The sequence below is a fragment of the Stegostoma tigrinum genome, chromosome 14 (assembly GCF_030684315.1).
Source record: "Stegostoma tigrinum isolate sSteTig4 chromosome 14, sSteTig4.hap1, whole genome shotgun sequence".
Taxonomy (NCBI): Eukaryota; Metazoa; Chordata; class Chondrichthyes; order Orectolobiformes; family Stegostomatidae; genus Stegostoma; species Stegostoma tigrinum.
Window position 1 is genome coordinate 53673899 of NC_081367.1, and position 26243 is coordinate 53700141.

A 26243-nucleotide genomic window follows, 5' to 3' on the forward strand; every position below is an offset into this window, starting at 1 on the left:
TGGATAGTATCAAACTTGTTGAGTATTGCAGTGTGCTCCCATCTTGTGCTGTGTGGATGGTGAACAGGCATTCAGAAGACAGGTGAGTTATTTGTTACAAAATTCCTACCCTCTGACTGAAACTTGTAACCACAATATTTTTATGGCTAGTCAAGTCCAATTTCTGATCAATGGTAATGCCATGGGATATTGTTTATAAGGATTCAGTGATGGTAATGTCATGAAACATCAAAGAGTGGTCATTGGTCATTGCCTGGCAATTGTGACACAAATGTTACTTCTAAAAAGTAAACTTTGGCTAGTTTGCAAAAAAACAGAAAGTAGGCACAAATGGGTCATTTTCTAGTTGACAACAATGCAATGAGTGGTGTGTCAAAGAGATCAGTGATAGACTGAGCTTTTTACAATTTATCCAAGTGCTCAGACCCTTGTTGTTTGTGGTTTATAGTAATGATTTGTACTGAAATGTAGAGGATATAATTGAGAGATTTATGAATGACATGAAAATTGGTAGGGTGATAAATAGTGAGGAGGATAAACTTAAACTGCACCTGGCCAATGGAATTCAACTCAGGAGAGTATGAGGTAATGCACTTGGGAATGTTCCACAATGCAAGGGATTAAGCTATCAATTTGTATGTCTTTCTCAGTCATTTCCTAGTGCAGGTCTGATTCAATCATGTTGCCCTTGGCGTGGAATCTCATGTACGCCAGATCAGGTGATGACTGCAGATTTCTTTCCATTACAAACATTAGTAAATGAGATAACCTCGATGAAATATTTATTCTAGCCTGATTTAATTGATTGAACTTTATCAAGTTAAGTAAGTTTATCATCTGCCATTGTGAGACTTGAACTCATGTCTGTCAATCATTGGTTTAAATCTCTAGATTCACTGTAGAGTAAATCTACCATCCTGTCACTGTAGTTACATATCAACCACACTGATATAATAGGAAGAAAGTTTTGTTACAACTTTGCAAAACTCTGATTGGAACACGTCTGGAGTACCATGTTCCCTCTTAGGCAACATGTTTTAGATAAGATATTTTGGCCTTGGTGTGAACTCCAAGGATTAGATATTGAAGAAATTTGTATTCTCTGCAATAGAGAGGGATAAGGGATGATTTGATTGACATTGTTAAGACTTTTAAATTAATTGATAGGTCCAGGAAACAAACTTTAGAACCAAGCTCTTCATGAAAAAGTCAGAAACACCTCCCATGGAATTCCCATGAAAGCTAATAGTTAATAACTTAGTAACTTGAAATTGCTAGTAATAATTATCTTGGGGATATGGAGTTCAGATGTATGGATAAAATGAAGACACAGATCAATCATTGGATACAACTTGAAGATAGACTATAATCCCTTCATTTTAGATATTCCTGTGATGTATGATAGAACACACAATTTGAAAAAGATGGTCAGAGCTGATGATTCCATAATGATCTTAAACATGAGTTGGACAGGGACTTGAGAATTAAAGAAAACCAGCTCACAGGGCCACAGGCAAGCAACAAAAAAAAAATCTGGGCCATGGGTCGAAGCAGGTCAGTTATATCGCTCACTACAGGTATGATGGGATGAATGGCCTCCTTCTGCACCCGCTCGTACACTTGTTCATACATATTTCATCCGCGCCCTCTTTTACGATCAGATGTAAAAAACGTGTTTTACAGACATCCAGCCCCCTCCCCAGCTCATTTGTTTTCAGTTACAACGTCTGCACTTTAATGAACCCCATCTCCCTTGATCGTTCTGTCACTCATATAAAGGCGTTTACTACTAGCCGTAATATTATTTGCAAATTAATACAAGTGATTAAGTATTGTGCAGACTGACCCTGGTGGGAGGCCGTCAGCATGGCCAATCACTTCCTGAATGTATGGGTTGGGTTTTTTTTCGAGTTCTGCGCAAGTTTGCAAGTAAAACTCCGTCAATCTTCCTGGACTAGTCACTCTGCTCTAAAAACATCGCAAAAGTAAATCAGCCGGTCTGTCATAAACCAACAATTGATACCACTTTATATCATTACTGTCTCCCCATAAGGTTCTCCTCCCTCCTCCCCGCTTCTGCCTAATGCCTCTGCCTTCCTAAGTCAGCCTCTTCCTAATTTCTAGCTCTCAATTCTGTCTCACCAATCCCCATCTCTGTTTGTTTTCTTTCTCTCCCTTTTCACTTCACCCGTTCTCCAATCTCGCCCCTGCTCCCACCCCACACCTCCCTTTCCCTGTCGCTCTCCTCCCTTTGTCTGGATACCCCCACACCCATCTACATCTCAACTCCCTCTCTCCTGGTACCTCTCCGTGATACAATGTGAAATCCATCTTGCGTACAACTGCGTGTTCTGTTTCTATAGTGACCGACAAACAGCAACAAGCGCCTCATAATACCAACACAACCGAAAGCAGCATCTGCTGCTAGGGGGAGATAGAGAGGAATGTAGCTGAAGAGATGGGAACAGGAGGCACACACCGGGAAAGAGACAAACAGAAAAATGGAGAAACGTAGGGACGTCGAGACTCGGAGGATAGGAGAAAGATAAAGAGCGGGAAAGAGAGAGAATGATGTGGAGAAAGGAGTAATGGAGATTGGAGGCACATAGAGGAAGATAAAGAAAGATACGGAGAGAGGACAAAAAATGTTGAAGCTAGAGACAAAGTCAGAGTGGCAGGAGAGAGGGAAACTGGGGCAGAAACGTAAAGCAGAACAATTCAAAGACTCGTGGAGACAAAGACAGTCAGAGATAAAAGGAAACATAAAAATAGGCAGAAACAAGCAAAAAGAAAGATAAAGGCAGAAAGGGCTCGGAAGGGACAACAGGGACGATTATGGGAAACTGGGCGAGAGAAGGGTAGAGTCGATGAGATACAAAGAGAAAAACACAAAATCCCCACACTGACCGCCGAGGAGCATCCTACCACCCTACATTTAACGCTGCATTTCCCAAGGCTAATTCACCATCCCACATATCCCTGGACACTATGGGCAAAAGAGCATGGCCAGTTCACCCATCCTGCACATCTTTGGACTGTGGGAAGAAACCCACACAGACAAGGGAAGAACATGCAAACTTCATAAAGCCAATCACCCAACAATAGAACTGAATCCGGGTCCCTGGCACTGTGAGACAGCAGCACTAACCACTAAGCTTAGAAAAAGATCAGATTGTCCGAAACTAATCGGAAAACAAGGCAGCAAGTCCTAGTGCCAAATGGAATAAGTGACAATAGGATCAATTTCTAGAAATTATTTTTAGTCTGTGTGGCACAGGGACTGGCACGAGTCCCAAGCTGTTGCCTGTAAATTGCTGATTTTTAAAACTGATTTGTCAGAGGCGGGCATTGCAGGCTGGCCAGCATTTTTTGCCTGTCCTTAATTACCCTTGAGAGGATGGTGGTGAGCTGCCTTGATGAACCACCGCAGTCCATCTATTGGAGGTTGACCCACAATGCCATTGGAGACAGAAGTCCAAGATCTTGACCCAGCAACTGTGAAAAAGCAGCAATATAGTTCCATGTCAGGATGGTGAGTAGCTCGGAGCATTTGCCACATAAATAATTCCCCGTGTCTGACCTGTTCTCATAGCCAACGTATTTACGTGGCAAATGCAGTTGAGTTTCTGGTCAATGGTAAATCCCAGGATGTTGACAGTGGGGGAATTCAGTGAAGGGAAACAGGCAGTAATCGCTTATTGGTAATGGTCACGGTCTGGCATTTGTGTGGCACAGCTGTTACTCGCCACTTGTCAGCCCAAGCCTGGATATTATTCAGATCTTGTTTCATTTCGATACACACTGCTTCAGTCGTGAATGGCGCTGAACATTTGGTAACGATTGTCAAACATTCCCAATTTTGACCTTAGGTGGAGGGAATGTTGTTAATGAAGCAGCTTGGTTCATCAACAGAAGATGGTAGGGTTGATTTAAAAAAAACACAACACCAAAGGAGCAAAACAGTTTATTGTGCAGCTCAGATTTCAAAAGACTCACATATGAAGTGACAAAAGCAAATCCCACGCATCCAAAGCTGCAGATTAATCGCAATTTGGCAAAATAACATGAGAACTGCTGAAGACAGGATAAAGACCAATAAGGTCAGTGCTCCTGAGAACCATGAGACAAGGGAAATATGGCACACCAGTTTGGATCCCTCTTTTTCTAAACAAAGTAAACACATTATCCCCCCTTATACTGTCCCTATGAAGGACAGCTACAGCAAGGGATTGGAGTCAGAGTTGTACAGCATGGAAATAGGTTTGACGCATTGCGTCCGTGCCAATCATCAAGCACCCATCTACTCTAGATCTACGTTGTGACGGTTTCCACTTCTAACACCTTTTCAGGCAGTGAGTTCCAGATATCCACCACCCTCTGGGTGATAAATGTCTTCTTTAAATTTCTCCTAAACATGCTGTCCCAATTTAAAATCCATGCCCCCTTTTATTGACTCCTCTCGTTCATGAAAATGTTTCTTGCCATCTAACCTCTCCACACCACTCAATTTTGTACAACTCAATCAGATCTTTCCTCAGCTTTCTCTGCTCTAAAGAAAATAACCCCAGTCTATGTAGTCTCTTTTCAAAGTTGAATTGATCTGGCCAACAACATCTTCGTGAATCTCCTCTGCACCCTCTCGAGGTCAGTCACATTGTTTCCATAGCACAGCGATCACAACAGGCCAGGCAGCTTCAGAGGAGCAGGAAAGCTGATGTTTTGGGTCTGAACCCTCCCTTGTAACCTCTCTGCTTTTACATTCAATGCCTCACCTAATAAAGGCAAGTATTTCATTTTTTTTGATCACCTTTTCTACCAGCTCTGTTACGTTCAAGAATTCTCCTAGGGTCCTGCCATTCATCTTGTATTCCCAAAATGCATCGTCTTACACTTATCCGGACAGAATCCCATTTGCCACTGGTCCACTGCTTCCTGCCACTAACTCATTTAGTGATGGTGAGGGCAGCCCACTGGTATTATCATTTGTCTATGAATTCAAAGACCTAGGTAATTTGCTGGGGACCAGAGTCTGAATTCCACCACGGCAGAAACTGAACTCAAATTAAAAATAAAAATCTGGAACTAACAGTTTAATGATAACTACGAATCCATTGTATATTTACTGTAAAAACCCATCTGGTTCACCAGTATCCTTTAGGGAAGGCAACTGCCATTTTTAGCTGGTTGGGCCCACATATGACTCCACACCCACAAGAATGTGGTTGGTTGGCTCTGATATTTCCCTCTGTGCGATTAGGGATGGGCAATTAATGCTGGCCTAGCCAACAATGCACTTAGTCCATTAATGGATAAAAAAAAGGATCCAATTGACAAACTGTCCTGGATCCTATGGGTTCTTACCTTCTTGACAAGTGTTCCATGCAACATCTTGACGGGTGCATTCCTGAAGTCTACATAGACTACAACAACTGCACAATTCTCATCTGCACATCTAGTTATCTCCTTGAAAAATTAAATCAAACCTGTCGGGCATGATCTCCCCTTGACAAAGCTATGCTGAATATCATTGATCAATCCTCGCCTTTTCAAGCAGAGATTAATTCTGTCCCTCAATGATTTCTTAACCTTTCCCAACCACTGATGTTAGTCTCACTGGCCTTTAGTTCCTTGGTTAAAATGTAAATTCTTCTTGAATAATGATATCACATTCCAGTCCTCTGCACTTCTCCTACAGCCAGAGTGGATTTGAAAATTAATATCAGGTTCTAAGAAATTTCCTCCCTTGCCTCCCACAACAGCCTGGGACTAATTTCTTCTGGGCCTAGGATATCAAATTTTAAGCCTGCTAAAATCTTTTACACTCCCAATAAGATACAGGGTAAAACTTCTTCTACACTGTCTTCATAATACACTCCCAGGACAACTAAAGTTGGGGTTAGATTTGGAACAAAATTCACTCTACGCTGTCCCCATCAAACATTCCCAGGGCAGATATAGCATAGGGTTAAATTCAGAGTAAAGCTCACAGTATTGTCCGTACCACTGAGCCAGGAGGCTCAAATTCAAGTCTCTTCTGCTCCAGATGTGTGTAATTACATCTCTGAATTAGTAAACATCTAAAGCTTCCTGTACACTGTCCCCATCGAACACTCTCAGGGCAGGTATAGAACAAGGGTTACATATAAAGTAAACCTCCCCCAACTCTTTTAAACAAAGTAAACCTTTCTCTACACTTTTAAACAAAGTAAAGATACCTCTACACTGTCCCCAAACATTTCCAGCAAAGGGTTACTTAAAGAGTAAAGTCCTTTGTACACTGCCCCCATCAAATCATCAGGACAGAATACAGGTTGGGTTAAGCTCCTTCTAATCCACAAAAGGGTAGAGGTTGAGACTGTTGGAAGACTGATTCAAATAAGTAAATCTCTGATACAGAGAAGTTAACAAGGAGAAAATACAGACCCATAGTTAGTGTGCAGTGGGACAGCTGAGCTAATGAATTAATATTAGTGAGTGTTGGATATAAAAAACTGAGATGTTCTACATTTATGATGGAGAATATTGACCATAAATACTGCACCAGATAACAGCTCACAGTAAACAGATACCTGAAGAAATGGTCACACAGCTCTTCATTAAAGACAAAATGTTCAAGACCTGAGGCAGGTAAATCATTGTTATCAGACAAACATTCTGATCTGTCAGTAGACAGAAAGATTCATCCCAGGAACAAAATAACATGACTTGTTACAATGGTTCCATCGTGTAAACAGCACAGGCTTTGCCATGACTAATGTCCCAAGTACATGGGAATAAATACATGGATCTACATTGTCAGTTTCTGTGGGCAGCAGTAATGCGGCAGCAAACCCCGGAAAGTGAGGAGTTTAAAGATTTCACGCTTTACAGCTCACAGCTCAGTCCACAGGCAACCTACTGTGTTCCCAAACACATCACAGCTCCCTTTCCTCTATCCATCAGTGAGTTGTGATCCCCTCCCTCTCTCCATCAGTGAGTTGTGATCCCCCCTCTCTCTGTTAGTGGGATCCTCTTCCTCTCTCCATCACTGAGCAGAGAGCCCCTTTCTCACCCAGAAGATATGATTCCCACCTCTCAATGAGTTCTGATCCCCTTTTAATTCAATGAGATCCTTCTCACACATCTGGGCAAGCTGAGAATCCCTCGCTCCCCTCCAACCTTCCGTGAGCCGACCTCCCCCTCCTACACACAGTGAGCCAAGCTCATCTCTAATCTTCAAAGGATTGAACTCTCCTCTAACCCTTGGGAAGCTGAGCTTCCCTCTAACCCTCCGTGAGCTGAGTTGCCCCCCAACCCTCCGTGAGCTGAGTTGCTCCTCTAACCCTCTATGAGCTGAGTTCTGCCTCTAACAGTCTCTGAGCTGGATTCTTCCTCTAACCATATGTGAGCTGAGCTCCCCTCTGACCTTCAGTGAGCTGAGCTCCCCGCCTGTCAATCTGCTGTGATCCTCTCAGTACAGTTGTTGCAGGAAGATGAGTTGGGTTTCAGGGTAAGAGGATACTGATGGTCGTAGCAACTGTTCACCGGATAAAGATGAGCCCTCGCCCATGGGCAACATCATTTGTTGCTGATCTGCACCCATGGCAACAGAGAGTGGGATGGGTAGATCAGAGGGTTTCAGCTCCATGGAGTCCTGTGATTCACGGTCAACAAAGTCTGTCCCATGGTCATTACTATCGGTCCTCTTTACAGCTGGAAAGGAAATCATTTCATGTAATAAGCTCATAAAGCATATGGATATCCTCAACTTCTCATTTAAGCACCAAATATCAAGAGTATGCGAGGATTATGTTCTTGAATAAAGACCGGACACTCTATAATGGCAATACACAGGCAGATGTAGGGCTAAAGCCCCTTTAACACCATTACAGAGGAGGTGTGGGGGCAAGTGTAGCATTTCCTGCGGTTGCAGGGGGAGGTGCCGGGTGTGGTGGGGTTGGAGGGCAGTGTGGAGCGAACAAGGGAGTCACGGAGAGAGTGGTCTCTCCGGAAAGCCTGGGATAGGGGTGAGGGAGTATAAAAGTTGGCAAGTCATGATGTAGCGATAACAAGGTGTAGATCTGGATAGAACATAGAACATTACAGCGCAGAACAGGCCCTTCGGCCCTTGATATTGTGCCACCTGTGAACTAATCTAAGCCCATCCCCCTATACTATCCCATCATCATCCATATGCTTATCCAAGGACTGCTTAAATGCCCCTAATGTGGCTGAGTTAACTACATTGGCAGGCAGGGCGTTCCGTGCCCTGACCACTCTGAGTAAAGAACCTGCCTCTGACATCTGATTAAATCTATCACCCCTCAATTTGTAGCTCTGCCCCCTCATACAAGCCGACGTCATCATCCTCGGAAAAAGAGTCTCACTGTCCACCCTATCTAATGCACTGATCATCTTGTATGTCTCTACTAAATCCCCTCTTAGCCTTCTCTCTCCAATGAGAACAGACCCAAGTCCCTCAGACTTTCTTCATAGGGCCTGCGCTCCAGACCAGGCAACATCCTGGTAAATCTCCTCTGCACTTTTTCCAATGCTTCCACATCCTTCCTGTAATGGGGCGACCAGAACTGTAGGCAATATTCCAAGTGAGGCCACATTAGCATTTTGTACAGTTGCAGCAGTCCCAGGCCCCAAGATGATTTTCCACATTAAGCGGAGGTTCACCTGCACATCTGCCAATGTGGTATACTGCATCCACTGTACCCGGTGTGGCTTCCTCTACATTGGGGAAACCAAGCGGAGGCTTGGGGACCGCTTTGCAGAACACCTCCGCTCGGTTCGCAATAAACAACTGCACCTCCCACTCACAAACCATTACCACTCCCCCTCCCATTCTTTAGATGACATGTCCATCATAGGCCTCCTGCAGTGCCACAATGATGCCACCCGAAGGTTGCAGGAACAGCGACTCATATTCCGCTTGGGAACCCTGCAGCCCAATGGTATCAATGTGGACTTCACCAGCTTTAAAATCTCCCCTTCCCCCACTGCATCCCAAAACCAGCCCAGTTCGTCCCCTTCCCCCACTGCACCACACAACCAGCCGAGCTCTTCCCCTCCACCCACTGCATCCCAAAACCAGTCCAACCTGTCTCTGCCTCCCTAACCTGTTCTTCCTCTCACCCCAAGCCGCGCCTCCATCTCCCTCCTACCAACCTCATCCCACCTCCTTGACCTGTCCGTCTTCCTTGGACTGACCTATCCCCTCCCCACCTATACTCTCCTCTCCACCTATCTTCTTTTCTCTCCATCTTCGGTCCGCCTCCCCCTCTCTCCCTATTTATTCCAGAACCCTCACCCCATCCCCCTCTCTGATGAAGGGTCTAGGCCCGAAACGTCAGCTTTTGTGCTCCTGAGATGCTGCTGGGCCTGCTGTGTTCATCCAGCCTCACATTTCGCTATCATCCATATGCCCATTTAATAGCCGCTTAAATGCCCCTAATGAGGCCGATTCCACTACCCTCCCACGTCCCGACCACTCTCTGAGTAAAGAACCTACTTCTGATGTCTCCCCTGTATCTACCTCCATTCACCTTAAATCCATGCTCCCTCATAATAGCTACCTCCACCCTAGGAAAAAGTCTTTGGCTGTCTACTCTATCTATACCTCTGATCATTCTGTACACCTGCATGAAGTCACCTCTCATCCTTCATCATTCTAAAGAGAAAAGCCCTAGCTCTCTCAACCTTTCCTCGTAAGACCTTCCCTCCATTCCAGGTAACATCCTGGTGGCAACTTTCAGGGAATGTGGACATGATCCCTAAGATCCTTCTAATCCTTCACACCGCCATAGAATCTTTCCATTAACCCTGTATTCTGCTTTCAAGTTTGTCCTACCTAAATGAATCACCTCACACTTTTCAGGGTTAAACTCCATTTGCCACTTCTCAGCCCAGCTCTGCATCCTATTTATGTCCCTTTGTAACATAGAACAGCCCTCTGCACTATCCACAACTCGACCCACTTTCGTATCATCTGTGAACTTACTAATCCACCCTCCCAATCATTCATCCAAATAATTTACAAAAATCACAAACAGAAGAGGACCCAGAACAGATTCTTGTCGTAACTGAGCACCATGTTGAATATTTTCCGTCCACTACCACCCTTTAGCTTCTAAGGGTCAGCCAATTCTGAATCCAATCTGCCACATTTCCCCCCATCCCATTTCTCCTTATCTTCTGCATGACATACCATGGGGAACCTTATCATTCGCCTTACTTAAATCAACAAATACCACATCCACTGCTCTACCTTCATCCACGTGTTTGGTCACCTCTTCAAAGAATTCAATAAGGTTTGTAAGGCATGATCTACCCCTCACAAATCCATGTCGACTATCACGAATCAAATTGTGCCTTTCCAAATGATCATAAATCCTATCTCTCAGAGCCTGTTTCAATACTTTGCCCACCACTGATGTAAGACTAATTGGCCTGTAATTTTTGGGTTATCCCTCTTCCCCTTTTTGAACAAAGGAATGACATTTGCTTCTCTCCAATCTTCCAGCACTATACCCGTGGACAGTGAGGATGAAAACATCATTGCCAAAGGCCCTGCAATCTCGTCCCTCACTTCCCTGGAATCCTTGGATAAATCCCATCCAGCCTGGGCGACTTATCTATCTTTAAGTTCCGCAAAATTTCTAGTACATTTTCCTTACTAACATCGACCTCCTCTAGCCTACCAGGCTGTTTCACACTGTCATCCTCTATAACTAGGTCTTTCTCAGTTTGAATACCGAAGAAAACTATTAAATAAGGACGTCTCCTATCTCTTTAGGCTCTGTGCACAAATTTCCTTAACAATCCTTGATCAGCTCTGCCCTTTCTCTGGTCATTCTCTTATTCCTTACAGATGTGTCAAAAGTCTTGGGAGTTTTCCTTGATCCTATCTGCCAAGGTTTTCTCATGCCCCCTTATAGCTTTCCTATTATCTGAAATGTTGTTGGTATCACATTTCATAGGAACATCCAGAACGCAATGCACTATGTGGAAAACCTTGGTACTTGATGGAATGAATAATATGTTTCAGCACTGCCAATATCTACAATTTGAGGAAAATACTCACCATCATGAGCTTTACTGTTATGTTTCTTTAAATTCTTCACATCGGAGTATGAATTTCCACATAATTCACAGACAAAAGGTTTTTCACCTGAAAGAAATACTTTAAAGTCAAATATTTATGTAAATAGTTCAAATTATCTGATTTCCCATATAGAAAATTCTTCCATTTTTTAATTTAAATTTTAGTTTGGATCAGCTTTAGGCCACAGTTCCAAAAGTCAATCCTGCTGCTCTGCTCTCCTCTTCTCCATAGCCCTGTATCAATCCCCAAACTGATCCCACTACCTGTTGTCTCCTCACTGACTTGTATAAAACCCAAACTAATCCCAATGCCATACTCTCTTTCCAAAGCCTTGCAATAATTCTGTACTAATCCCAATGTCCCATTCTCTTCCATAGCCGTGTATCAACTCCTAAACTAATTCCACCACACCACAAACTCACTTTAGGCCCTTATTAAAGCTACAGTTAAAGCCACAGCCTCCACTCTCGTTACAGCCTTGCGCCACTTCTAATCCCACTGCCCTGCTTCCTCCCCAAAATCCTGCATCAATTTCCAAATATTTGAGGTGGGGCCACAAACATCCTCAGCTCGGTACATCAGTACAAAAGACAAGACTAAACATCAGCATCTATGTTCAGCAAGAAGTGGAAAGTGAATGATCTGTTTCAGACCCTCCAGTGTGCACAACATTATAGATGTATTCTTCTGCCAATTCCATTTACTCAATATGCTATCAAGAATTGGTTGAAGGCAGTGGATAATGTCAAGGCCATGGGTCCTGACAACATTTTGGCGATAGTACTGATGAGTTGTACTCGAGAACTTGCTGAGCTCTTGGTCAAGCTGTTCCAGTGCAATTACAACATTGGCACCTACCCATCACTGAGGAACACAGCCTAAGTATTTTCAGTCACAACAACAAGACAAATAAACCAGACAAGTATAACTCAATCGGTCTACTCTTGATCAACTAAGTGAATGGAATGGGGTGGCAACAATATCATCAAGCAGCCCTAGCAAAGTTATTACATGCTCAATGATGCTCAGTCCCAGTTACGCCAGACGACTAAACTTTGATCTCATTACAGTCTTGGTTCGAACATGGACAAAGAAAGCTGAACTCCAGAGGTGAGGTGAGAGTGACTGCCTCTACATCAAGGACCACAAACAAGTGTCAATGGAAATCAGGGAGAAAACTCTCTACTGGCTGAAGTCATACCTAGCACAAAAATGAAGATTGTGGTTGGTGGAGGTCAATCATCCCAGTCCCAGAACATCATTTCACTGCAAGAGTTCTTCAGGATTGTGTTCTCGGCCCAAACATCTTCAAGTACTTCATAATGACTTTCCCTCCATCATCAGGGCAACAGGGGATAAGAAGTATAGGAATAGGCAGATAGAACAGATGAATGTATCACTTAAGGGCTGATACAGAAGGGCTTTAAATTCCTGGATTACTAGGTCTGTTTTTGAGAAAGGTTGGGCCTAAAAAAGTCTCAGCTGCACCTAAGCTGATGCAGGCAATGGTGGGGACATTGAGAATTTTGGACAAAGTAATGTCACTTGGGCAAATGTAGATTAATTAAGGAAAACCAGAATTTGACTTGTTAAGGGCAAATCATGTTTAACTGATGTAACTGCCTGAGTACATGGTGGAGGTTGGGTCACTCAAAGCTTTCAAATACACTGCATCTTTGTCTGAAGGAAGAAAATAAAAGGACAATGGACAGAGGAGTGAAACAAAGTGAAGTACTGTAGTAGAGGGGTGACACAGACATGGCGGCTGAATGGCTTTCCATGATTCTGACAATTCTGCCTTTCTCCCTCTTTATAATGATAGTAGTGACAGCAATCCTTAGATGCCATGCCTGCATCCACAGACTACTGTAAAATGATGATCAGAGTCTTTGCTATTTCTTCCTTTCTACTTTAAGCAGCCTGGGATATGTTTTACTTGGACCTGCCTGACAGGTTACCTACTTTCAAAGATGCTAAACTCATTGACAATTCCTAAAGATACACTTATCTTATGTAATGTTTCACAAGCCTCCTCCACTACCACATATGCACCAGCCCTGTCTTACAGCCATGCATTCATCTCTGTAATTAGATTTCCCTTAAGCCAATTTGCATGTGGCTCAGGTAACAAAACAGCGATTCCTCTATCTTCTTAAGTGGAAGCCTCCTGATCAACTTCTTGAATGCCTCCGCCGCACAAACGTTGGTTTACCTTCTAGTAGCCATTTTCAGTCTACTTTCACGAAACACCTGCCAGTTAAGTAAAATTAGCCTTTCCCCAATTTAAAACTTTTGGTCTAGTTTGTCATTTTTCACATCTATTTAAACCTTAACTGACTTACTATCACCACAATCAAAAAGCTTGCCCATGATATCATTTCCACTCCTGAACTTCCTCCACTTGGACTAAAAACTCTCTCATGCTGGGCTTGCTATACTAATTAACATGCATTTGGAAAAGCTATTTAAGAATTCTACAATTGTTATTATTTTACACTGATTTCATTCTAGTTAATATTTGGTTAGTCCAAATTGTCTATTTACAGTGCCCATTTTTTATTTGTATGATCGGGGAAGCACTTGTACCTTAATGTCAAGGCTAGTACTGTATTCAAGGGCTTCTTGGATGATGTGAATGGTTATAACATCACCAGGACAGACTCTCTCAGGGAAGGAGTTCAGCATGTGAGCAATGGTATTTGCATGGCCACAGTTACTCATTAAGCAGTTCCTCATATTCTGCTTGTACGGCAAGTGACCATACTTTCCCTGATCCATCCTCAAGCAGTTGATTTGCCCAGATTTCTCATGGAAAGCTATAATCTCCCTACCTCCTGAGTCATTCCCTTGCTCCATTACTTTCGCCCATCACCTTTCTCACTTATTTTACCCTCCCTTGCTATACCACCAACACTCTGTATCAAACTAAGTTGAGGGTACAGGGGTTCAGTTGCTGGTACTCTTTGTTAACTGGACCACTAGGAAAGCTACAAGTTAACAATCCACACTCGAGTTTTAAAATTCTGCTCAAATGAGGACCAGCACAGATTCCGGACCACCTCGGAGTGCCGCCATTTACCCGTGTGTGATCGGCTATGTTTATTCAGCTCTCCTGACGAGATGAAACTTTTACTACATGTCCGGCAGCTATATGGCTTCTCACCTGTAAAAGACAGAGTGAATCATAGTTGCATAATATGCTTGCTAAATGTTAACAGCTTCAAACAGTTTAAATTATAATCGTCAGTGACTGACTAATTATGAGAGATTTTTGGGGGCTTGGTTTTCGTCGTCCCTCACAATAAATCACCGTATACTCTCCGGCTGCACCAATCACACAACAATTTACATTGTGCCAGCATGGTTCAGTTGGCAATGCTCTTAATGCCAAGTCAGCAGATCACACAGTCATTGAGATGTACAGCATGGAAACAGACCCTTCAGTCCAACTCAACCATACCGGCCAGATAGCCTAGATAAATATAGTCCCATTGGCCAGCATTTGGCCCATATCCCGCTAAACCATTCCTATTCAAAGACCCATCCAGATGCCTTTTAGATGTTGTAATTTTATCCGTCTCCACCACTTCCTCTGGCAGCTCATTCCATACTTGTACCACCCTCTGTATGAAATAGTTGCCCCTTGGGTTCCTTTCAAATCAATCTCCTCTCACCTTAAACCTATGCCCTCCAGTTTTGGACTGCCTTACCCCAGGGAATAGACCTTGACTACTTACCCTATCTATGCCCCTCATGACTCTATAAACCTTTATAAGGTCACCCCTCAGCCTTTGATGCTCAAGAGAAAATTGCCCCAGCCTATTCAACCTCTCCCTATAGCTTTAACCTGCAAACCTGGCAACAACCTTGTAATTTTTTTCTGAACCCTTTCAAATTTAATAACATCCTTCCTATAGTAGAGTGACCAGAATTGCAGTATTCCAAAAGTGGCCTAACCAATGCCCTGTACAGCCACAACGTGACCTTCCAAGCCCTATTCTCAATGCACTGTCTAATAAAGGCAAGTGTACCAAATGCCTTATTCACTATCCTATCTACCTGTGACTCCACTTTCAAGGAACTATGAAGCTGCACTCCAACATCTCCACTCAACACCACTCTCAAGGACCTTATCATTAAGTGTACAAGTCCTGCCCTGATTGGCCTTTCCAAAATGCAGCATCTCATATTTATCATGGTTTGAATACACAGACAGTAGAACATGCTTGGCTTCAACAGGTGACAAGACACAAGGTGGACCCAGGAGGCTCAGAACATACTGCAGTTGAACACACTTCACTCTGGGTGTAATCAGGTCATAAAAATACTGTGACTAAAAAAGTGAGACTGGGAATCTTGCAACAAGTAACCCACTCCTTGGCTCCCCCATGTTTATCCCCTATCTTTATGCTACGAGCCATGAATGTGATAGCACTTGGCTGGATGAGTGAAGCTTCAACAGCTTGTCGAAATCATACAATGTTTTGGCCTCCAAGATCAAAGGTCATTTAAAGGGGTGAATATAGTACCAAATCAGTCGAGCTGCTGCTTAATGATGTCAAGCTTCTTGAATGCTGTTGGAGCTGCCTTCGAAAGGTCTGACATCATTAAGGATCTCAAGAAAGATTTTGCCTCATCCCTATTTTAAAATCGATAACTCCTGATTTTTAATCAATGACCCCTAATTTTCCCATAAAAGGGTATATCCTGTCTAAATCCACTCAGTCAAAACTTTCAGGATTTTATATGTTTCAATCAAGTCATCTCTTCCTCTTCTAAACTCCGCGAAGTTGCAAAATTTTATTTTTTATTTGGTATTAATATAGAGCCCTATGTTGTGCAGACCATACCAGTATGTTTCCGTGCATGTGTGATGAGGGAGCTGGAGACAGCAAATGCCTTCCCACATGTGTCACAGATGTAAGGTTTCTCTCCTGTGTGACGACGCACATGGTATGTAAGGGTGCTGGCCTGAGCAAATCGCTGGCCACACCGGTCACACACATATGGTTTCTCCCCACTGTGCTTCCTGTAGAAACAAGGCCAGAGAAAGACTGAAATATGGCACACCTGAATCTGGTAATGACAGGATGTAGACTGAAGATAATTAAAAATACAGCCAATGAAGAAATGAGGAGAATTTTCTTTTAATGCAAGAAATGATAATGGTCCAGAAGGTGCTGCTTGAAGCATTGGTGGAAGCAGATTTAATCATAACTTTTAGAAGAGGGGGATATTCAACTTCAAGCATGGAAAAGTTTGTTTGAAACTAATGGTCCACTGCAGTGCACATGATCACACAGACCTCTTCCCAATATTCTTTATTTCACCCTTTCAAAATATCCCCTCCAAATGCAACATCAGTTGGTTTAATCATTTATGTGCATGAGTTCCACATTTTCACTATTCTCTGGGTAAAAGTTTCTCCTGAATTCCCAACTGGATCTATTAGTGGCTACAGAGACAGCGAGAGCAAGAGACAGCGTCTTCCATTCTAGAAGTCCAAAGGCTTCCGACACTATCATTAATAGGCAAAAACTACTTCTGTCCCTGGAAGCCAATCACATAGTTGGTGTAAAGCAGAAGGCCTTTGCCATTGAAACTGGGCAGTGCACTATAGACCAATCAGTTATTTGCTGCCAGCTGAATGTCCCTTAATATAATCCTGGCTCCAGCTCATCTGCATTAACAAACACCCCCACCCTAACTTGAAAAAATAGCAGTGTAAACAGTGCTTACAATTAGTATTGGTAGCCTGCTTTTTTAAAAAAAAACGTGCAGCAATCCCTTCCACAATTTTTGGTTTTTAAAGCAACTCTTTAACCAATTCACAAATGCACTGCAAGTGTCACTGGTTGGATTTCCTATGTGAAGATGGTGGCGAACTGCTGCAGTCTATGTGCTGTAGGAAATTCTAAGATTCTGACCTAACGATTAAGGAATGGCCATACCATTTTAGAGTTATGTGACACACAAACAATGAAATACAAGACCTACATTGCTTCATCCTTCTGTTCCCTTATACAATTCTAACATTTATTAAATCTTTTACTTACACTTGGAACAATGTGACTTCAATTACATTAACTTTTCCAGTACAGCAATGTAATTAATCTTTATACCAAATGGTTTAAGTGAATAACTTCTTCCTATAGTAGAGTGACCAGAATTGCATCTGAATAATCTCTCATTCCAAGGTTGAAAATTTCCAAACAAGGCCAGTGGACTATGATCAATGCATGTTAACATTTTTTTTAAACCACATTGGACACAGACTTCAAAATATTGAAGAGCTGATAACAACCTCAAAGTGTCTTTATGAATGATTGACTGTCATGTATACTGGAGTACAGTAAAAGATAACACAGTGAGGAGCAGGAGGAACACCGCAAGCCAGGGAGCATCAGAGGAGCAGGAAAGTTGATATTTCGGGTTGAGACCCTTCTTCAGAAATGGACTTTTCTGAAGAAGTGTTCCACCCCGGTAAAGTCAACTTTCCTGCTCCTCTGATGCTAGCTGGCCTGCAGTGATCTTCTAGTGCCACAATGGGTTATCTCTGACTCCAGCATCTGCAGTTCTTGCTATCTTGGGAGTATAAAACTTTTGTTTACGAGCAGTCCATGCAGGTCATAGTAAGCAAAGACACATAAATCACAGGTTGTGAAAAACTTAGACAAAGGCATACAGGTTACATTGCACAGGGCGAGCGCCAGGTGAGATCAATGTTAGCAAGACAAGCATTATGAGTCTAGAAAGTCCAGTCATCAACATAATAATGGCCAGGAAGAAGCTGTTCCTGAACGTGCTGGTGCATGTGTTAAAGCTTCTGTATCTGCTGCCTCACAGAAGAGGTTGTCGGACAGTATTACCAGGTGAGATGGGTCTTTGATGTTGGCAGCCTTTCCACAGCAATGAGCTGTGTAAATGGAGTGCATGGACAGAAAGTTGACTTCCGCGATGGTCTGGGCAATGCACACCACCTTCTGTAGTTTCTTACAGTCCTGAGCACAGCCATACCAGGTCGCTAGGCAGCTGCACAGTATGTTTTCTATGGTGCATCTGTAGATATTGGTGAGGGTCCCTACAAACAGGCCAAATTTCCTGAGCTGGCTGAGAAACAAGAGGTGTTGTTGTGCCTTCTTGACCGTCACATCTAGTGAGAAGTCCAAGATAGGTTGTCAGTCGTCGTAATTCCGAAGAACTTGACACTTTTCACCCTCTCAACCTCAGTTCCATTGATATAGAAGGGGGCAAGTTCTCCTCCTTTGTTTCTGAAGTCAATGATCAGTTCTTTAGTTTTGCTGACGTTGAGAGAGAGGTTATTCTCATTCCACCATGTCACCAAGCCCTCTATCTGCATTCTGTACTTTGACTTGTCATTGTTAAATATCCATCCGACTGCAGCGGTGTGATCAATGAATTTGTCGATGGATTTGGCAACATAGTTGTGGGTGTACAAGGAGTACAGTAGGGGGCTGAGGATGCATCACTGGGGGTCTCCAGTGTTGAGTGTTATTGTGGAGGTCTACAGAAGAGTACTTCTTCTGATACTGATAAGGAGAAATACCAAACTGGCTTCTCAACTCCCAGCTTATCATCCTGTAACAAAACTGCACCTACCCCAAATCTGGAAAAATCTGGGTAGCTATGTGCTGAAATTAGGCACAGATCCGAGTAACACCTACATGCTCCTAAAAATCAAGATTTCTTGTTTCATTTTAGGAACTGGGAATTTGCTGCCCTTGGCAACACTTGGTCTTCTCTGATACATTCAAGGTAAATTGCTCTTTCTTTCACAAAATCACTTTTGGCTAAGTTTACTATTAAATCAGCAAACTGTAATTGCTTAAACAGGTTTTCTACTTGTTATCACATGTTCTGCCCATCTGTTATAATTTGGTTTTATCCATTCATGAGACATGGGTGTCACTGGCTGGCCAGCACCAATTGCCTGTTCCTAGTTGTTCGAGAAGGTCCTGATCAGCTGCCTTCTTGAACCACTGCAGTCCACATGCTATGGGGTGACCCTCAATGCCATTAAGGAGGGAATTTTAGGAGTTGACCCAGCAACAGTGAAGGAGTGGTGATATATTTCCAAGTCAGGAGGATGAGTGGCTTGGAGGGGAATTTTCAGTTCGTGGTATTCCCAGGACCTTATACTTCTAGATGGAAGTGGTCACAGGTTTGAAAGATGTTGATCTTGCTGCCCAAGACTGTACAACAAGACCTGTGCCTTATGGATGGCAGACAGGCTTTGGGGAGACAGGAGGTGAGTCACTTGCTGTAATATTGCTAGCCTCTAACATGCCCCTGAAGTCACTGTGTTTATGTGGCAAGTCCAGTTGAATTTCTGATCAATGGTAACTCCCAGGATGTTGACAGTGGGGGATTCAGTGATGATAACACCATTGAATGTTAGGGGACAGTGGCAGATTGTCTCTTTTTGGTGACGATCATAACCTGGCATTTGTGTGTCATGAATGTTACTTGCCACTTGTTAGCAAAACTGGGATATTGTGCAGAACCTGCTGCAGTTCACCATGGACTGCTTCAGTATCCGAGGAATTGTAAATGGTACTGAACATTGTGCAATCATTGGTGAACTTGCTCATTTCTGACCTTATGTTGCAGGGAGGGCCTTTGATGAAGCAGCTGAAGATTGACAGGCCTGGAACACGACCGTGAGGAACTCCTGCAGAGAGAGCCTGAAGCTGAGATGACTGGCCACCAACAACGACAACCATCTATTATGCCAGCTATGAATCAAACTGATTGCAGAGCTTAGGTCCGATCCATTGGTTGTGGGATCACTTTGCTTTGTCTACCACAGGCTGCTTATTCTGTTTGGTAGCTTCACCAGGTTGACACCTCACTTTTAGATATGTTCATGCTGCTCCTGGCATGCCTTCCTATACTCACCATTGAACCAGGGTAGATCCCCTGGCTTGATGGTAATAATTGAATGGGGGATATGCCAATGCATGAGGCTGCAGGTTGTGCTGGAGCTCAATCTATGATGTGAACTGTTCTAGTGGGATGGGCTTAACTTGAACAATGCTGGGACCAGTGTCCCGATGAATCGAATAACTAGGACTGTAGAGAGGGCTTTGAACTAGTTGGGAGTGGAAGATTTAGGAAATGTGGACTTACAAAGCAAGGGAATAGGGCAGCATTTTCAGGGCAGCCATTTAAATGATGACAGGAAGGGACAGAGAATACAGGTGTGGTACAGCAGCAGTAAATAGAGTCAAACAGGGAAAAAGTGGTGAAGAGGCAAAATTAATGGCTCTTTACTTGGATATGCATAGTATTCAGAACAAAATAAATTAATTAATTACTGATTATTGGATATGATCTTCGTCAGTACAGAGACACAATCACAAAGACATCAAAGCTGGGAATTAAACGTTAAGATATTTGACTGCTTGAAAGGACAGACAGGAAGTGTGGTGGTAGCATTGTTAGTAGGGGATTAAGTATGGTAGCAAGAAATGATCTTGGTTTGTAAGTTTAGAATCTATATGGGCGGAAACACAAAATAAAAACAGGAAGATGGCACAGGTGGGAGAAGTCTATTTGGCACCCAATAAGTAGATATATGGTGGGGCAGAGAAGATATCAGCAGATAATCAGGGCATTTAAAAAAAGGTAGTACCTTGTTAATCATGAGTGACTTTAATCATTGTGCAGATTTGAATAGTTGGGTTGGCAGAGGTACCCACGAGGAAAAAACTCAGTGTAGTTGGGACAGTTTCCTGGAACAATGTGTTGTGGATCCACCACAAATCAGGCTGTTTTGGATCTGGTAATGTGTAATGAGGCAGTTGTCAGAGTAAAAGATCGCCCCAAGAACTGTGACCATAACTTGGAAGAATTTAGCTTTCAGTTTGAAAGGGAGGAACTTGGATTGCAACAATTGTCTAAATGCAAAGAGGGTAATTACAAAAGAATGAGGTTAGACCTAGCTGAGTGGACAAAGAAAGGAGCTCAGCAGCAAAGACTTTTGTGAAATAATACAGATATTTATGAAAATGGCTCATGGCTCAGAACAAAGATGTGCCACATTGAGAAAGAAAGATTTGAGGCAGTGGGTAAGTCAACTATTGTTAACCAGGGAAGTTAAGGTTGGCATTGAATTTAAAGAAAAAGCATTCAATGTGGCAAAGATTAGTGGTCAACTAGTTGTGCATGAGTTGTGCATCTCATCCTAATTCTGCATCATAGTTTAGTTGATCACCTGATTGGAGTATATTTGGGAAACCATGGGAGTTGCTTTCTTTAGCAGGAAGAACGAAAAGCAGAGTTTTATTAAACAAAAATTACTGCAGAACTCTTGGGTAGCAAGAGTTATAGATGTTAAGGTGCTTGAAAAGTTAGTTATGTAAGTACAGCATGCAACGGGTAACGGGCACAACCCTTTGATACAAAAATTGAACATATTATGCTTCAGTTATACAGGTATTGGTGAGGCCACATCTCTCACACAGGAACCACAGTAAGTCGTCATAGAAATTAAATGCTGAAGTTATTTGGCCCTTCAGCCCTGTTCTGCCATTCAACATAATCATGGCTGATCTTTTCTCTCAAAGCCATATTAGCACTTTGTCCCCATCCCCTTATTGATTTTAAAACCTTAATGTTTATCTCTGTTTTGAATATATTCATTGGCTTGATCTCCACAGCTTTCTGTGACAGAGATTTCTACAAGTTCAGTACCCTTTGAGTGAAGAAACTGCTCCTCACCTCAGTCCTAAATGGTCTAACCTGTATCCTGAGTCTGTGTCCCCTCGTTCTAGACTCTCCAACTCAAGACTCCTAGACTTAAAAGATGGGTCATGCTCTTGTGCAGATGATGCATTACACTGTGCAGGAGGTACTACCTCAAGCGAGACATTAAACTTCGGCTCTACAGGCCTGTTCAAGTGGATGTAAGAAGATCGCACGGCATTACAGAATTCAATTGCAGAAACTGAACAAATCAGAAACTGAACTGGGCCTACAAGAGATCAGAGGCTAGGAATTCTACGAGTAACTCACCTTCTGACTCACAAAAGCCTGTCCATCATTTACAAGGCTAAGTACAGAGTGTGATGGAATACTGCATGCTTTCTTGGATGAGTGCAGCTCCAACAACACATAAAAAGCTGCTTCAGGACAAAGCAGCTCATTTGATTGGCACCACATTCACAAATATCCACTCACTCCGTCACTGCTATTCAGTTTCAGCAGTGTGCATCACTACAAAATACACTGTAATAATTCAGCAAGGCTCCTCCAGCTGTACTTTTCAAACACACAACCACTTCCATATAGAGGGTAAAGAAAGGGAAGCAGATTCATAGGAAAATCAACTCTGCAAAGCTCTCCTCCAAGTCACGCCATCCTGGCTTGAATATTTATTGTCATTCGTTCAATGTTGCTGGGTCAAAATTCTCTAACTCCCTTGCCAAAAGCATGGGTGAGCAACGGTTCAAGAAGACAGTTCAGCACCACCTTCTTCAGGACAACTAGGGATAGGCAATAACTGGCAGCTTGTCCAGAGACACCCACACCTGGGAATTAAAGAAATCATTCTGAAGAGGATAGAGAAGTTCTTTCCAGTGTTCTGGTGAATAACTATTCCTCAAATATCACAAAAACAAACCCTGGTCATTTCTCTATCACTGCGTCAACATCCAGGAATTCGCTGCCTAACAGCACTGTGAATGTACTGATACCATAAAGACTACAATATTGCAAGAACACACAAACTTCTCAAAGCTTCTTTGGAATGGGCAACAAATACTTGTGAGCAACACTCAAACAAAACTAATTTTATAAGGGCAGATTTTAGGAACTGAAGCACTAGCACATAAGAAACAGGATGATAAAGCAGATGCAAAAACAAAGTTTCTGGAAAAGCTCAGCAGGTCTGGCATGGGTGGAGGAGAAAACAGAGTTAACGTTTCGGGTCCGGTGATCCTTCCTCAAAACAGGTACAGTTTTTGCACCTAATTTACAGCATCCACAGTTCTTTTGGTTCTTAGATAAAGCAGATGAATGGGTTGCTGGAGAAATGATGCAAAATAAAATTCTTTAGTACATAGTCTAAAAGATTTGGGACTGATATGTACACATGAATAGACTACATTTAAACAGAAGTATAAACTCTGTCCTCATGGGCATGTTTCCTCCTACCTTTGGAAGGATTTAAACTAACTCAGCAGGGTTGAGAACCAAGATGTCGCACTTGAAAGAGGAAACAATATGCACAAAGGATCATGGGAAACAATATGCACAAGGGATTATAGGAAACAAAGCACATTAGAATAAGATATAGTGAACTATTCGGCAGTGTCAGTGCAAGATGAAATATAATAAGGCCTAATTACACAAAGTTACATAGGAATATCATGTTGTGGGAATAACAGCCCTCTCTCAAACAGCAGATCTTCTACTCATAACTCACTCTTTCACTTGTGGATGTAAAGTTTAATAACCTAAATAATAACAATCAATAATACCCAACAGCAAATTAAGGAGATGAACATTTGGGAATTTTGATGAAGGCTAGGAATTCTACGAGTAACTCATCTCCTGACTCCCAAAAGCCTGTCACCATTTTCAAGGCTAAGTACAGTGTGATGGAATACTGCATGCTTTCTTGGATGAGTGCAGGAAGTAGATTTTATGTTAAAGGTCAGTAAGAGATCATTGCCAGTCAGCTATCAATTGCAATGAATAAGTAGATTTTTTTTGTTTTGAGGAGAGAGGATGGAAAGTGAGGTGATGTGATTCAAATCAATAATAATAACAACAAGTAGAAAGGCAGTTTATCCCTGCAGCAATTCACCATGTCTTGATTGGCACCTCATGTACCACCTACAAAATACTGTCTCATCAGCAATGTTGCACAGTGGTAGCAGTGTGCACCATCTACACAGTACACTATCTTATCTCACTAAAGATGCTTCATAAGTACCTACCAAGAAGGACAAGGACAGCAAATGCATGCTAACACCAGCACCTCTAAATTCCCTTCAAACTACACATCACGCTGATATAGAACTATTTGATATTCTTTTGTTGTTAGGTAATGTACTACACAATGTAGACTACAGAGATTCAAGAAGGAAACTCACCACAAATTTCTTGAGGGTAATTAGAGATGAGCAATAAATGCTGGCCTGGCCCGTGATACCTGCATCCCATGTATGAACTTTTTTAAAAACTGGTGACGGACAACAAACTGTGGTCTAACCAGGGGTAATCACATCCTATTTTTGAATTTAAAAAAAAATGGAATGGAGACAAAATTCTGGTCTAGCCAGTGAAGTCTACAAATAAGTGAATGAAACAAGCAAAAATCTCAGACATACTTTAAGAAAGGAAAGTAAGTTGTTCATATGAACAGCTTACTGGTTGTAAAATAGCAAATCTTACTCAATGGACGACAGTGATGGAACGTGCTCAAGGACGGACTTGACACAATGTGTGGTTTGTACGTTACCTGGCATGAATTTTCAGGTTACTGGAAGTTGCAAACTGAAGGCTGCAGACGTCACAAGCATATGGCTTCTCCTCACCATGGTGCATGCGATTGTGGAAGACTAGCTGGCATTTCTGGGCAAAGCTTTTATCGCACATGTCACACTGATAGGGCTTCTCACCTGCAAGAGGTTACACCAGTACATCAGCTTGCAGCAAAAGACTGAACGTGCAACTGTAACTCAGAATGTCTAACTAAAATTAGAAGAGAGGCTCTGTCTTAATGCAATAGATTTTGGTTGCATTTTAGTGCAGGAGAAGTGCTGCAGCACTTTTCAATGAAAGGATGCAGTGAATGTACACAGCAGGAAAAATACAGTGGCTAAAGTTGGGGAATTGAAGGTAAAGCTTAAGCTGAAGGTTTTGAAAGCCAAGGTGTAAAGTATATGGCTGTGGAAACTCAACAGACAATTTCAGAGAGCAGGGCTGCAATAATTTAATGGGCATGGCTAAAGAGGATAAATGGTGAGGGACAACTCAGTTATCAGGAAGTGTTGGCTGATGTTGAATAGATTAAAGGGGATGGACTGATAGATAGTGGATATATTTGAAGTTATCTTTCAAAATTATATAGATTTTGGAAAGGTTCTGCAGATGTGAAAGCAGCAAACGTAAACCCACTGTTTAAGGGAGGAAGAATGGAGATCTACATGTTAGCATGGCTCCAATAGTAGGGAAAATGTTAGAGTCTATTATAAAGGATTTGATAACTGGATATTCAGGAAAGAACAGTAAAGTTGGGCAGAGGCAACATGGATTTATGAAAGCAAAAATATGCTTGATAAACTTGCATGTATTTTGAGGACGTATGTAACATTAACAACAGAACAAATAGATGTGGTGCATTTCGATTTTCAGAAGTTTTTTGTTAAGGTCCCACTCAAATACAAATCTGATCACATGGTTTGGCAGAATATACTATGATCTGAGAATTGCTTAACAGTCAGAGTGGTAAATGGATCATTCTCAGGACAGCAGGCTCTTACCTGTGGGATACAGACAAGTCAGTGCTATGGCACAACTGTTCACTATCTATACAAATGATACAGAAGTGGGAAGCAATTGTAACATTTTAAAATTTGCAGATAGCATCAATCTGAGTGGGAATGCAAGTTGACAGGAGGACACAAGGAGTCTTCGAGGGAGAGTTTTGGGTGGCAGTGGTAGTGTTAGTGTTCTGACTTCTGAGTTAAAAGGCATGGGCTCAAGTCCCTCATGTTCCACCTGGGTCATAATATATCTGAACAGTTTGATTAAAAATATCTACAAGGCAGTTTCAATAAGTCCCACTGTGCTTGGAGGTATGTCATAGCAATTAGGAAGGCAAACAGTAAATTGGTATTCATCAGAAGGGAATTTGACTGCAGGAGCAAGAATGTCTTACTGCAGTTGTATAAAGCTTTGGCAACATTTCACCTGGAGTAGTGCGTGTAGCTCCTGTCCCCTTATCGAAACAAGTACATTCTTGCCATAGAGGAGGTATGCCGATTGATCCCTAGGAATGGCAGGTGTGTCTTCTCAGGGGACAATTAGGAAACTGTTCTACATTCTCCAGAGTTTTAAAGAATGAGGGATGACCACATTGAAATTTACAACATTCTTACTGGGTGCGATAGGATGGACA

General features: G+C 42.4%; 2 protein-coding genes across 5 annotated transcripts in view; both read right to left on the minus strand.

The window, feature by feature from the left end:
• LOC125457482 (leucine-rich repeat-containing protein 34) overlaps positions 1 to 2341 on the minus strand; it is a 39075-nt gene extending 36734 nt beyond the window's left edge. For 2 of the 3 annotated variants that reach the window (XM_048541710.2, XM_059651170.1), the window contains exons 1-2: positions 2305 to 2341; positions 1847 to 1968 (exon numbers count right to left, since the gene is read on the minus strand). In XM_048541710.2, coding sequence (XP_048397667.1) covers positions 1847 to 1968; positions 2305 to 2331 — 149 coding nt within the window. In that variant the 5' untranslated portion in view covers positions 2332 to 2341. The remainder of the gene's footprint in view (positions 1 to 1846; positions 1969 to 2304) is intronic. The other variant, XM_059651171.1, reaches the window with a different exon arrangement.
• A 1637-nt stretch (positions 2342 to 3978) lies between these two features.
• LOC125457950 (myoneurin) overlaps positions 3979 to 26243 on the minus strand; it is a 40675-nt gene continuing 18410 nt past the window's right edge. For both annotated transcript variants that reach the window (XM_048542771.2, XM_048542772.2), the window contains 5 exons: positions 24582 to 24741; positions 15943 to 16121; positions 14172 to 14255; positions 11072 to 11158; positions 3979 to 7692 (listed from right to left, as the gene is read on the minus strand). In XM_048542771.2, the coding sequence (XP_048398728.2) occupies positions 7451 to 7692; positions 11072 to 11158; positions 14172 to 14255; positions 15943 to 16121; positions 24582 to 24741 (752 nt within the window). In that variant the 3' untranslated portion in view covers positions 3979 to 7450. The remainder of the gene's footprint in view (positions 7693 to 11071; positions 11159 to 14171; positions 14256 to 15942; positions 16122 to 24581; positions 24742 to 26243) is intronic.